This window comes from Pecten maximus, chromosome 6 (genome assembly GCF_902652985.1).
Source record: "Pecten maximus chromosome 6, xPecMax1.1, whole genome shotgun sequence".
In the NCBI taxonomy this organism is placed as follows: domain Eukaryota; kingdom Metazoa; phylum Mollusca; class Bivalvia; order Pectinida; family Pectinidae; genus Pecten; species Pecten maximus.
In genome coordinates this window covers 15,070,537-15,086,507 of record NC_047020.1, presented here as the reverse complement: position 1 = coordinate 15,086,507, position 15,971 = coordinate 15,070,537, and the positions used below count along the sequence as shown (strand labels likewise).

Genomic DNA, 15,971 nt, shown 5'->3' with positions numbered 1-15,971 from the left:
CAAACGCGTGCTGCCTGTGAGATTTTTTATTATTCATACAAAAGAGAGAGAGAGAGAGAGAGACAGTGAGGACAGCAGCGTCGTGCAAAAATAGTTTGATAGGGAATAACGTGTACGGTAACGGTTTTCGAAATCCGGTTGGCAACACAGTCCGTCCTGTTGACTAAGACAATATATAGGCCTTATCGTTTTCTGTTCTTCTTTCAATGTAACACCCAGGGATTAGCAACTTTTTTTTATTATTGTAGCCATTTGAGTAGTCTACCAAAGTTTGTGAAATTTTGCGTATTTCAAATCAAGCGCTGATTTGAGTCTCCAATACTAAGGAGACGCAACCGAAGGCTCGTATCAGGCTGTTTGTCATTGGTTGACTGATGACGTCATTGAACAATTATCATTGGCTTATATTTAAAGCTCAAAGGTCATGCTGAGATGACCTCCTACGGGGTGTTGTTAGATCTTGTATTGCAGTGTATCGTAGAGGAACGGAAATTACAAGTCTAATTTTAATTAGATTGCTCTATAACTGTACGGACTTTACAGTATAAGTTACTCTATAACTGTACGCACTTTACAGTATACGTTACTCTATAACTGTACGGACTCTACAGTATACGTTACTCTATAACTGTACGCACTTTACAGTATACGTTACTCTATAATTGTACGCACTTTACAGTATACGTTACTCTATAACTGTACGCACTTTACAGTATACGTTACTCTATAACTGTACGCACTTTACAGTTTACGTTGCTCTATAACTGTACGCACTTTACAGTATACGTTACTCTATAACTGTACGCACTTTACAGTATACGTTACTCTATAACTGTACGCACTTTACAGTATACGTTACTCTATAACTGTACGCGCTTTACAGTATACGTAACTCTATAACTGTACGCACTTTACAGTATACGTTACTCTATAACTGTACGCTCTTTAGAGTATCCGTTACTCTATAAATGTACGCACTTTACAGTATACGTTACTCTATAACTGTACGAACTTTACAGTATACGTTACTCTATAACTGTACGCACTTTACAGTATACGTTACTCTATAACTGTACGCGCTTTACAGTATACGTAACTCTATAACTGTACGCACTTTACAGTATACGTTACTCTATAACTGTACGCTCTTTAGAGTATCCGTTACTCTATAAATGTACGCACTTTACAGTATACGTTACTCTATAACTGTACGCACTTTACAGTATACGTTACTCTATAACTGTACGCACTTTACAGTATACGTTACTCTATAACTGTACGGACTTTACAGTATAAGTTACTCTATAACTGTACGGACTTTACAGTATACGTTACTCTATAACTGTACGGACTCTACAGTATACGTTACTCTATAACTGTACGCACTTTACAGTATACGTTACTCTATAATTGTACGCACTTTACAGTATACGTTACTCTATAACTGTACGCACTTTACAGTATACGTTACTTTATAACTGTACGCACTTTACAGTTTACGTTGCTCTATTACTGTACGCACTTTACAGTATACGTTACTCTATAACTGTACGCACTTTACAGTATACGTTACTCTATAACTGTACGCACTTTACAGTATACGTTACTCTATAACTGTACGCGCTTTACAGTATACGTAACTCTATAACTGTACGCACTTTACAGTATACGTTACTCTATAACTTTACGCTCTTTAGAGTATCCGTTACTCTATAAATGTACGCACTTTACAGTATACGTTACTCTATAACTGTACGAACTTTACAGTATACGTTACTCTATAACTGTACGCACTTTACAGTATACGTTACTCTATAACTGTACGCACTTTACAGTTTACGTTACTCTATAACTGTACGCACTTTACAGTATAAGTTACTCTATAACTGTACGCTCTTTACAGTTTACGTTACTCTATAACTGTACGCACTTTACAGTATACGTAACTCTATAATTGTACGCACTTTACAGTATACGTTACTCTATTACTGTACGCACTTTACAGTATACGTTACTCTATAACTGTACGCACTTTACAGTATACGTTACTCTATAACTGTACGCACTTTACAGTATACATTACTCTATAACTGTACGCACTTTACAGTTTACGTTACTCTATAACTGTACGCACTTTACAGTATACGTTACTCTATAACTGTACGCACTTTACAGTATACGTAACTCTATAACTGTACGCACTTTACAGTATACGTTACTCTATAACTGTACGCACTTTACAGTATACGTTACTCTATAACTGTACGCACTTTACAGTATAAGTTACTCTATAACTGTACGCACTTTACAGTATACGTTACTCTATAACTGTACGGACTTTACAGTTTACGTTACTCTATAACTGTACGCACTTTACAGTATACGTTACTCTATAACTGTACGCACTTTACAGTATAAGTTACTCTATAACTGTACGCACTTTACAGTATACGTTACTCTATAACTGTATGGACTTTACAGTTTACGTTACTCTATAACTGTACGCACTTTACAGTATACGTTACTCTATAACTGTACGCTCTTTACAGTTTACGTTACTCTATAACTGTGCGCTCTTTACAGTTTACGTTACTCTATAACTGTACGCACTTTACAGTATACGTTACTATATAACTGTACGTACTTTACAGTATACAATGTACGTTACTCTATAACTGTACGTACTTTACAGTATACGTTACTCTATAACTGTACGTACTTTACAGTATAAGTTACTCTATAACTGTACGCACTTTACATAATACGTAACTCTATAACTGTACGCACTTAACAGTATACGTTATTCTATAACTGTGCGCTCTTTACAGTATACGTTACTCTATAATTGTACGCACTTTACAGTATACGTTACTATATAACTGTACGCACTTTACAGTATACGTTACTTTAATACTGTACGGACTTTACAGATTACGTTACTCTATAACTGTACGCTCTTTACAGTTTACGTTACTCTATAACTGTACGCTCTTTACAGTATACGTTACTCTATAACTGTACGCACTTTACAGAATACGTTACTCTATAACTGTACGCTCTTTACAGTTTACGTTACTCTATAACTGTACGCTCTTTACAGTTTACGTTACTCTATAACTGTACGCACTTTACAGTATACGCAACTCTATAATTGTACGCACTTTACAGTATACGTTACTCTATTACTGTACGCACTTTACAGTATACGTTACTCTATAACTGTACGCACTTTACAGTATACGTTACTCTATAACTGTACGCACTTTACAGTATACGTTACTCTATAACTGTACGCACTTTACAGTTTACGTTACTCTATAACTGTACGCACTTTACAGTATACGTTACTCTATAACTGTACGCACTTTACAGTATACGTAACTCTATAACTGTACGCTCTTTACAGTATACGTTACTCTATAACTGTACGCACTTTACAGTATACGTTACTCTATAACTGTACGCACTTTACAGTATAAGTTACTCTATAACTGTACGCACTTTACAGTATACGTTACTCTATAACTGTACGGACTTTACAGTTTACGTTACTCTATAACTGTACGCACTTTACAGTATACGTTACTCTATAACTGTACGCACTTTACAGTATAAGTTACTCTATAACTGTACGCACTTTACAGTATACGTTACTCTATAACTGTATGGACTTTACAGTTTACGTTACTCTATAACTGTACGCACTTTACAGTATACGTTACTCTATAACTGTACGCACTTTACATAATACGTAACTCTATAACTGTACGCACTTTACAGTTTACGTTACTCTATAACTGTACGCACTTTACAGTATACGTTACTCTATAACTGTACGCTCTTTACAGTTTACGTTACTCTATAACTGTGCGCTCTTTACAGTATACGTTACTCTATAACTGTACGTACTTTACAGTATAAGTTACTCTATAACTGTACGCACTTTACATAATACGTAACTCTATAACTGTACGCACTTAACAGTATACGTTACTCTATAACTGTGCGCTCTTTACAGTATACGTTACTCTATAATTGTACGCACTTTACAGTATACGTTACTATATAACTGTACGCACTTTACAGTATACGTTACTTTAATACTGTACGGACTTTACAGATTACGTTACTCTATAACTGTACGCTCTTTACAGTTTACGTTACTCTATAACTGTACGCACTTTACAGTATACGTTACTCTATAACTGTACGCACTTTACAGTATACGTTACTCTATAACTGTACGCACTTTACAGTATACGTTACTCTATAACTGTACAGACTTTACAGTTTACGTTACTCTGTAACTGTACGTACTCTACAGTATAAGTTACTCTATAACTGTACGCTCTTTACAGAATACGTTACTCTATAACTGTACGCACTTTACAGTATACGTTACTCTATAACTGTACGCTCTTTACAGTATACGTTACTCTATAACTGTACGCACTTTACAGTATACGTTACTCTATAACTGTACGCACTTTACAGTATACGTTACTCTATAATTGTACGCACTTTACAGTATACGTTACTCTATAACTGTACGCACTTTACAGTATACGTTACTCTATAACTGTACGCTCTTTACAGTTTACGTTACTCTATAACTGTACGCTCTTTACAGTATACGTTACTCTATAACTGTACGCACTTTACAGTATACGTTACTCTATAACTGTACGCTCTTTACAATTTACGTTACTCTATAATTGTACGCACTTTACAGTATACGTTACTCTATAACCTTGCGCACTTTTTTCAGAACGCATACGTTTTTTTATTTTCAGAACCTCCAGGACGCATTGTTATTTCTGAATTGCAGTAGGTGAAAATGGGATCGAAGCCTGCCATGTTTAGAAGTAATTAGCGGTCGCGAAATTCTACACTGATTGTCATTTTGATTGAGTGAAGATTCTTGTAAACATGCGTAGTAATACAGGTAATCGGTTAACAGTCTGAGGGTAATTGGTCATTCGACAGCATGGAATCCTTCCGTCACGCCATTGTTAGAATTAATTTGTCTAGGTCGTGAGAAAGCTTGAACCGTTTGTATAAATGAACAGGCGAATATTGTACTCTTTGTCTTGATAAAGTTCTACACTATATTCTACACTCACGAAAACAGGATAATGTCAAAATTATTATCGTTAAGTAAGACAAATGCGAGCGTTCCTTTTAAAACATCTTAATTTACATAATATCTGCTGAAATAAACGCGAAACATTAAACAAATAGCTAAACTTACTGAAAAGATAATGACTTGTTTTAAAGCCAAGGGCTCATATACTTCATCTATAGTTGACATTATCGTAAATAATTTACTACTGTTGACGGAAAGCATTAATTAGCCATCCCTTTGTAAAGACGGCTCCGTGTTAAGTACATAATACAGTTATATCATGTAAACCTTGCCTGCTATCGATAAAGTATACAATGATAGTTCTATAAGAACGGACCAGATATATCTACTGTATCTTAAAGACAATGGCGAATTGTTCACACAGGGGATGTCGTCTACGTCTGCTAGGGGACATTAAAGCGACCGGAAGTGATATACCGCCTCGATTGCGACGGTGCTTCCCAAGCCATCAGAGCGTTTGAAACACACAATAAACCTATACTCTATTGAAACACAAATGGACCAGTCCAGCTGGTGCTCACAAGTCTACAAACCATGAAGAGTGATATGTATGATTTGATAAGTTCTACTCTTCATAAGGGATTTGGTGTGTTTACACGTACATGTACATATCAAATTCTTTAACTTATGAGAAACCCAAAATTTGGCTTAACACTTTGTCAGCCGTTGTCCGAACGCATAGAATTGCATTTGGAGTCATGAAGACTGTTTCCGGTTCACAGGCGTCTCCGTGCACGAGCGGTCCCTAACAAGTGTCCTCTCCTGTCTATCAAACAAATATACCCTTTTGTGTAGGATTTGGCACAAAGAGGGAGATGTTTATGTATACCGTACGTTCGCGCCTCAATTCAATTTCCCAGAACATTGATTTCCCCTGTTTGTTGGTTGGCGGTCCTCCGATTGATGCCCCTCACTGATTGAAACAGCTCTTATCGTTCTTAGCCACACACTTCTCATCTTTCAACTCCTTCACGAAGATTACAGTATCCCTTTCTATATATACATATATGCTTCAACAACAATGGAGCGAAAATTGCATAACTGTCTGGTTAAAAACAGAACTCTATAGCTTCATTAATATTCTCTTTTAACAGCGTCTTTGAAACGCTTTTAGTGCCAGAGATAGAGATCATTGCCTGCCAGACGCTTTTAAGGCAAAGTTTACGAAATGCTACTTTTGCAAAAAAGCGTGCATTTACCCAAACGAATAATTGAGCATCAAAAACAAGATTCACTATATATTTTTTTCTATTAAGGGAATAGCTGGTGTGTACACTCTTGGGGATGTGTACGTGACAACGAACCAAGCGGACAAGCCAGCACGCTCTAGTAAACCCAATCACATGGAGAGTATGAAACACTAATGTTACTATGCAGCTTTGTCAATATGAACATTTCAAATTAGCAACAACAAAAAAAAGGTAAAAAAAAAACCTTGATACCTGTCGGGAATCTATATATGTCAAATTTTAACATTTTAGGGTCGACGTTGTGTGGATAATAAGTGTATTCTATTTATCGATGAGACGAATCAATCTAATTTATCTGTGTTAAATTCCATTTTTATATGATTTGACCAGAAGAGTTCAGTTAATTATACCCCAGTTTATTTTCAACATATTGTATTGCCAATAACAGCAAAAGGTTGGCACAAGTTACAAGAACATTATAAACGCCCATTCCTAATGATATTATACCACGTAAATATACATCATAAAATGGCTAAAGAAATTAATAAGTATATACAATATTATTGGATGAGAAAAGCGGAAAGAAGGAGAGCGAAGGTTGGAGGGATCATGGTATTCAATGGACTAAAGGAAAAATAATAGATGCATGGTAGTTAATAACATTTTAATCACAAGACGTACATGTACATCATTTAAGTAGTACACAAACTAACATACACACGCATATATGATACATTTGAACTCACATATTTATACTCAATACCACACATATATATCATCATTATATTAGTAATATGTCAGATCAGGTGGCAGATCTATTTCGGCAAGGACATCACAAGTGATACACTAAACCACTTTACATAACGTTCGCCTAGTCGACTGTTCACCACATCACCAGTATCGTTTGAAGCTGAAGAATATTGACATTTTGATACATTTTGATATTTTGACGGGATTATCTGTCAGAATCGGGAACGCAGAACATGGCTATAGATGTTGAGAGATGGTGTATTTTTTCATCTATTGGAATTTGATTTTTTGTGTTTAATCTACGGGTATCTAATGATATACTAAGGAATCAGCCTGTGAGTAAAATCTAACCCGTATGTTTTGGAATTTAGAACATAAATGAAATACAGAGGCATATAAGATAGTATAACGTTCTATGATTCTATCCTCAAATACCGGTATGACGTTCTGTTCTGGGATAACAGGACTTCTGAAAACTCTCATACCGCCATACTTATCCTCTAGATATCAAATTAATTCAACGATCATTTCTTTGTTGTTTACTTCAAAATTTTAAAAATATAATTTGTTATGTGTTATCAGGTATGATACTATTGAAGTATTTCATTTATTGTACAGAATGTGTGACACAGCTTTCATTTTCTTAGTAACAACATACTATCTTTCACAGTGTAACTCACTTGCATGTGGTGCACACATAGACGGTGCTGCAAGTATGGATTAAAAGCGACGTTCTATGTACCTAAGGTTTTCTGGCTAATATGCTGAACTCAACACAGAAAATATATATTGTCCTCGTCCTTACTCCTGCCTTGAATGGTTGATGGATTTTATGGAAGTGTAAGTACTCGTACAATATGTGGAATAACGCCATTATATATATTGCGATCAAGATGTTCATATAAATAAAATAGACGATCTAACTGCATGGGTATCGCACTCTCTGCGACCTTGACGGAGTTGTAACAACAAAAGATATTTCTACATTTTGATGATTTGGTGTCATATATTTCGCGAGTTGGTGGCCCTTTCTAATCTGTCTATCTATTTTATAGATATAGGTATTTCGATTATCCGCACACAATCATCCCGTAACACCAAGACTGATAGCGAAAACCAAACATGTAACCCAAGGTCAGCTTATAAGAAATGTCACCTTAATGAATTTAATCTGTTCGTATTAAAACAGGACACTAGCGCTAAACTAATTTTATGAATTTGTTCTGTTCCAATTAAAGTTAGGAGAATGGCACGAAACTAATGGATTTATTTAATAACCGCTGTCACAAAGTAATCTTATTTAACATTGCCTAGTCTCTTATCTAAGGTCACACCGTTATATAGATTATACTTTTAAAAGAGTAAAGGATCTAAAGAGAACGATTGAGGTGTGTTTTTATGAGCTTCGCTGTAACAGTGAAATCGTTATCATTACAATGAGGTTCACATTGTTCCCCCAGGAATCATAACGCACAAAATCAAATTGTAAGGTTCGAAAATAACAGAGTTTCAAACAAAGTTTCCGTTTAGTTTAATGACAGATTAATAGATATTTAACAACATTCGAAGCCTACAAGTTTTAGACACATACAATTTTTAGACATTCAACAACATTCGAAGCCTATAAGTTGTAGTCAAAAACACCGATAAGACATTCCACAACATTCGAAGCCTACAAGGTGTAGACACAAATACGTGTTAGACATTCATCAACATTCAAAGCCTACAAGTTGTAGTCAAAAACCCCGATAAGACATTCCAGAACATTCGAAGCCTACAAGGTGTAGACACAAACAATGAACATGGTTCCCTTCACTGCCTTTCCGTATTGCTTGTCCGAAGCCGAGGTGAATTGTCGAGCACAATATTACGTTTTCGAGATAAAAATAAAATTCGTAAAACATTTTGTACATTGAAATGAACATTCAGTTCAATTATACCAATTAAAAGTGAAATCATAATGCTCCTACAGTAACTGACAACTGAAATAGGAACAAATTCTTCTGCAAATGAAAAGTAAAATTAACCTTTCCAAGCAATGATTAGTTTACAGCTGCTGTGATATCAAGATAATTCTAAGTCCTCTTTGGGATATATATATCAGACGGAGAGAGTTCACATTATTGCGAGATAGTTAATAGCTATATTTATCATATTTTGCTCAGAGAATTATCATTGTACTGCCCGTCATCTACGAGACGCCTCGATAATATCCATCTCAACCAAATATAGAAATGGAGCAGGGTTCGTTTAGGGCTAGCTATTTCCGGAAGCTGGCAACAGCAAAAGGAATCGTTAAGGTCCGATGGAGGAATGACCTCGGGCCTTCAGTCGGACGTGTCAGCCATTACACCAAATTGTCTGTAATGTGTCGATTTCTTATAGAAGCAACAAATGTTCCTCTCCAATATCGACATGGAGCATCGGAGATTCGTATTCCCTTGGGACGGATCCAATGTGTTCGTGTCAGATGCCATGATTTATGGCAGTTCAATTGACGACAACAACCAAATTCGCCTAGCACATCCTCCACAATTCTCGTGTACGGTAAGGACATTTCCGATCGATCTCCAATTATACAAGGTCCGTATAGTCCTTCATCTTCGATAGTCTAGCTGTGCTTGTTAGGAGGCATGGTTGTAAAGTCAAAACCAATCTTAGTAATTATACCTATAATTCTATTCGTTCCATTTGCATGGGTTCTTAAAGATCGAGTTCATCTTGTAGGGTAGTTTCACTACAATTACTAACATATACGATAGTGTGTCTCGTTATTTATATTTGTTAAGCCCGGTCTGGATTTTGCCTACATTTCGGCCTGGAGTTTTATACCTCCGAGAATCCCTATAGTATCGCAGATAGTCCATTAATTGTCCAGGATATACTTAACTGTTTATACTTGTGAACTCAATTTTAAGGTAATCGTTATCTGTGTTTTTCGGACAAACTTTTGATGACACGTATAATCAGTTGGTTAGGAATGTAGGCTAGTAAATATGTTTTTATCGATAAACTTGACTGGAGCTATCGTTATAAAGGCTGGGTTAAGTGTAGCGAACATCCTTAAGTATGTGTATGTATAATACGAAGAAAATAATGACAATAAATAATTTTCTAAAAAATTACTAAAAACACCTATGGAACTTTCTTTTACTTTGAATATTACGCGAGAAATGGGAATTTTGTATGTTGAAAATTGAAAGGTTATTATGATCGGTATGAGTTTGCATAAAACAATTGTCAGTACAGTGTATATCCTTAATACGATTATGATAGTGAAAACAATGTTAGGTAATTTTTGATTATTTCAAATTCATAGTCGTTAGCATGAAAACACGCCATATATTTTTCACATGAATATCGTAAATCCAATTACTATATACCAGTATTTCAATTAATGTTAACCTTATTTATTATCAACTTATACTAATCACGCTTTTTGGCCCGGATGGAAGCGTGGATGGATGGAAGTGATGGTGGAAATCTGAGTACTCAAAGAAAACCCACGTGGTCAAGCGATGACCCCTAACCTTTTAACGTCTGATCGGAGAATCACACCCCGGCCGCCTAGGTGGAAGGCTAGTGTGTTATCATTGTGTCACCAGACCACCCTTACTTGGATTTAACCTAGATTTGCATGGCGAGTGTCGCCGATGAAGAAGACGCTTTACCTTCCAGAACACCTATTCCCATACTCTTGTATTTTTTCAAACAATCCTATATCTTATTTAATTTACGTCATGCCTAACCATTTATGCTGTCTGTTGTTCTCTTTGTCATCATCTACATATGGTTGTTTCTTTCGTACTGTTGTGTTGCCTGTTTTCATTGTTTATTGATTCTCCGGTAGATAAAAACCAATTACTGTATATTTATTGAATAATACGTCCGTTTTCCCCTTAACCTAAATTATTTCGAAGCGTTTTAATTAAGTGTTTGTAAAGATATATAGTGTGTACATCGTTAAATAACCTTAATTTTTAGTATGCTCTGATGTAGCAACATTCATCTTACTCTTAGATCTCTAGATCTGTCTTTGTTCCTTTCATTCTCCTTTGCTTTTCTTTCTGTGTGAATTATTATAAGTATACGATGTCGCTATCACAATCTTTGTAATGTATATTTGCGGAGAGGACTTTGATAAGTTGTTAAAAACCATTCCAGTTGTGTTTAAACAATAAAACACGTTCAATTCAAAGCATGACTTGGAACAATGTGTCTATGTAACATGTCTTCCTCATCTGTTACACTTTGTAACGTGTCGTCCTCATCTGTTACACTTTGTAACGTGTCGTCCTCATCTGTTACACTTTGTAACGTGTCTTCCTCATCTGTTACACTTTGTAACGTGTCTTCCTCATCTGTTACACTTTGTAACGTGTCTTCCCCATCTGTTACACTTTGTAACGTGTCTTCCTCATCTGTTACACTTTGTAACGTGTCTTCCTCATCTGTTACACTTTGTAACGTGTCTTCCTCGTCTGTACACTTGTAACGTGTCTTCCTCATCTGTTACACTTTGTAACGTGTCTTCCTCATCTGTTACACTTTGTAACGTGTCGTCCTCATCTGTTACACTTTGTAACGTGTCGTCCTCATCTGTTACACTTTGTAACGTGTCTTCCTCATCTGTTACGTAACGTGTCTTCCTCATCTGTTACACTTTGTAACGTGTCTTCCTCATCTGTTACACTTTGTAACATGTCTTCCTCATCTGTTACATTTTGTAACGTGTCTTCTTCATCTGTTACACTTTGTAACATGTCTTCCTCATCCGTTACACTTTGTAACATGTCTTCCTTATCTGTTACACTGCAACGTGTCTTCCTCATCTGTTACACTTTGTAACGTGTCTTCCTCGTCTGTAACGTAACGTGTCTTCCTGATCTGTTACACTTTGTAACGTGTCTTCTTCATCTGTTACACTTTGTAACGTGTCTTCCTCATCTGTTACACTTTGTAACGTGTCTTCCTGATCTGTTACACTATGTAATGTGTCTTCCTCATCTGTTACGTAACGTGTCTTACTCATCTGTTACATTTTGTAACATGTCTTCCTCATCTGTTACACTTTGTAACGTGTCTTCCTCGTCTGTAACGTAACGTGTCTTCCTGATCTGTTACACTGCAACGTGTCTTCCTCATCTGTTACACTTTGTAACGTGTCTTCGTCATCTGTTACACTTTGTAACGTGTCTTCCTCGTCTGTAACGTAACGTGTCTTCCTGATCTGTTACACTTTGTAACGTGTCTTCTTCATCTGTTACACTTTGTAACGTGTCTTCCTCATCTGTTACACTTTGTAACGTGTCTTCCTCATCTGTTACACTTTGTAACGTGTCTTCCTCGTCTGTAACGTAACGTGTCTTCCTGATCTGTTACACTTTGTAACGTGTCTTCCTCATCTGTTACACTTTGTAACGTGTCTTCCTCACCTGTTACATTTTGTAACGTGTCTTCCTCATCTGTTACACTTTGTAACGTGTCTTCCTCATCTGTTACACTTTGTAACGTGTCTTCGTCATCTGTTACACTTTGTAACGTGTCTTCCTCGTCTGTAACGTAACGTGTCTTCCTCATCTGTTACATTTTGTAACATGTCTTCCTCATCTGTTACACTTTGTAACGTGCAATGATGCTCTGCATACAAATACAACAAACAATTGAATTGTTGATTGACAAGTTTTAATAACATAAATTTTCCAAATATATAGATATGTATCAATAAGTTGATAAATACGTCGATATAATTAAATTAATATGATAATAGACATCTTTATATATACAAATAAATAGGAGGGTCGTCCAAAGGAACTAGACTATATATTTAAAATACACATACTTTTACATTAGGAATTACGTCATGCTCTTCCGCCGTCAAGAACTCGTGTTTATTGAAGTTATTTATCAAAAAACACCTCTTTTCTTTAGGTCACTCAAATAGCAAACGTACTATTGTATTATGTCTAATTGTAGGCGGGATCATACAGGTAAAAACACTGTAACTAACTAGATAAGCATTTCGGAAAGTTCTGAAATAAACACAACAGCTGTTTGTATCGATTTTTTTTCAGAAATTATCAATTACTGAACTGTTTACTGTTACTCCACCTTATAACCTTGTATGTATTCTGAGTATGGGATTTTAACAAGGAACATAAATAATAAACAAATATAGATAATACCTATTGGACCCTCTAAGACCAGTTTGACAGAGTACAAATGTATATAATCTGGTCATTTATATCACAGTTACGCACTAATATACGCCATACGTTTACAAATTAAACGGTAATCATAACACTAAATTCTTGATTCCAAACCCGGACGTTGAAATTATTTTTAGTTTAACGACTTGTTAACTTATTTCAGGAAACAATTCCTTACAAAACTTGTGGCAGATGAAAACGCTCTTTAAACGATTTGTATCTATAGCCTTCGTTTTGCTTTTGAGGTTAAATAATAATTTAAGATGCATTTTTACAAAATTCGTGATTTTGTTTATTAATTATTTCATTCATGTTTGAATTTAATTTGTTCTTTTGGTGTTTGGTGTTTTTTGGTTTAGTATTTTTTTTTTTTTTTTTTCGTCTTCTTTTTGACAATTATTAATTCTATGCTGACAGAAAGCCGAGCATGCTTTCAACGAGTTCGGTAGTTGACATTTCTTGACCATATCAAAGTTTGGACGACTGTAACCCTACTGACAATGTCTACTGTCATGTCCACTCACTAATTTACGGTACCAATACTACACTGTTACAGGTGCAGTTCATATATTGTCTGATAGAATAATTGTGTTGTTCGATATCGCTCAGACAGAATCTTCACAAAAATATTTGGAAGCGACGCCTAGCGGTGAGTAGAAAAAACAAATTGATTGGGTACTTATTTCATTGTGCAAACTTTCTGATAATACACTGTCTGACAAAACACAGATTCGATAAGCAATACACACTGGGTATAAATCTTGCTGTATCTCCCATTTTTGCCCTTTTGTAACCTCTCGATGAAAGACATTTTTTCTTGATAAGGTGAATGTATCCTTTTTTCCGAATTCTTTTTCTCTCCCCGATTACCCAATAAACAGACATATACATACCAATGACACTCAATCCGACAACACAATGTTGTACTGACTTGAGTGACATAAACACTGGGTCATGTGTTCAATATAGAAATGCGACTGAGAACATTTCCGGAGCTACTTTGTATCTCGATTGAATCAAATTGCTATAAGGATTGGCGTAATGTCTGCTTTTCAATATTGGAATGAAGAAAAAACAACCGGAAACAATACAATTTAATAATTGATCAAAGCTAATACTACCTGGGCAGCTAGAACGGAAATAAAAGACCTCTCACAACATGGTATGCGATTCCACTTTGTCTCAATCAAATGATTGATATCTAGGCATGTGTGTATTACGACAGGATGAAAGCGATATGGTCACTTCCTTTTGAATACATGAAAATAACATTACATCTCCATGGGAACAGTGACTCCAATAACAGGGTAACTATGACAAACATATCTGTGTCGTATATCAGGAAGTGACCCTGTGATCACGTGACATAAACTCACTCTACAACATGTTTGTTGATAGCATATTAAATCACTTTGTCGATTACCGACAAAATCATTTGATATATAATAATGGAAGAACGGTATTTCATCATGCTTTTTGTTTCCGGGACAAGTAATACGTTTTCATGGGTGTCGGTTTTCCCTTCATTTTCGTTTCCCCTCTGTAAGTTAGCTCGATATTAGGATCAAAGCAATCTTTGTCTTCTGTTAAGTATCTGCAAAACGAAAATACAGGATGAATTTGTATACAAGCTAACATGTTGGTATCTTAAATTATTAAAGCACTACTTTCATTCATATTCTGTTATGATTCTATATTCAACACATACAGTCTTTCCTTTATATAACGTCAAAACTTTCACTGGCACATGTTACAACCACTTCGACTCAAAGGTCACCATATACAACACAAGGCTTCACAAGTGATACAAATCCTAATGGCATGCAAAGTATACCCGCTGAAATACCCTGCAATAAGCCCCGGGGCCAACTTGTTGAATGTATTCTCATGCTTGACCAATAAATGAAGTTATGAAAATGTGTTTGAAATGAAGTCGCTGGAGAGATAACATATTGTCTAAGATGCCGAAGGTTCTGCTGCATCACCCACCTAGTTATTGCAGTAATCATCACTAACAATTTTCATTTAAGTTATATTACAATTGTTTTCTTGCTGTCTCTCCCAACTTAATTTGGTCTATATCCTGTCATTCTTTAAGAAAAAAAGGATTTCTGATTTTTGTTTTTATATTTCCCCTTTTAGTCCCCATATCTCCGGCGAAAGGGATCCGCACCCTCTGTTTATACATTGCTATGTCTCATTTTATCTAATATCTAATTTAAAATTGGCAATACAATATTATGTGTTAAAATTATTGTATATATGAGGTTTTTTTTATTATTTTTAAAGAGATTTTTAATGCATAAATACATAAGATCCATTCCATCATCATCATCATCATCATCATCATCATCATCATCATCTTTTTAAAATATTTTGATTTATTTTCCATAGGTATACAAGTGATAATGCCCTGACGCTGGGTAACTCATAATCGACCGTTTACATAACCAGAATTTATAGATCTGCTTCCAGAAACATTTGAAAAACTCTGAAGTAAATCCATCCGACCCGAGGCTCTTATTATTTTTCTTGTTTTTAAGTGTTTCAGCTGCCTCATTTAGAGTTATCTTACCTTATAAACAAGTTGCCTTTTCTTCATTTAATTCAGGAATATCATAATTTTCCAGAAAATCTTCCGAGTTAACCTCACTAATATCACTATCAACCCCATAT

General features: G+C 35.5%; 1 protein-coding gene across 1 annotated transcript in view; it reads right to left on the bottom strand.

Moving 5' to 3' along the window:
* Window positions 1-12,754: 12,754 nt before the first annotated feature.
* LOC117329069 (guanylate cyclase soluble subunit beta-1-like) overlaps window positions 12,755-15,971 on the bottom strand; it is a 54,453-nt gene continuing 51,236 nt past the window's right edge. The window contains exon 8 of the mRNA XM_033886780.1: window positions 12,755-14,889. Coding sequence (XP_033742671.1) covers window positions 14,763-14,889 — 127 coding nt within the window. The 3' untranslated portion in view covers window positions 12,755-14,762. The remainder of the gene's footprint in view (window positions 14,890-15,971) is intronic.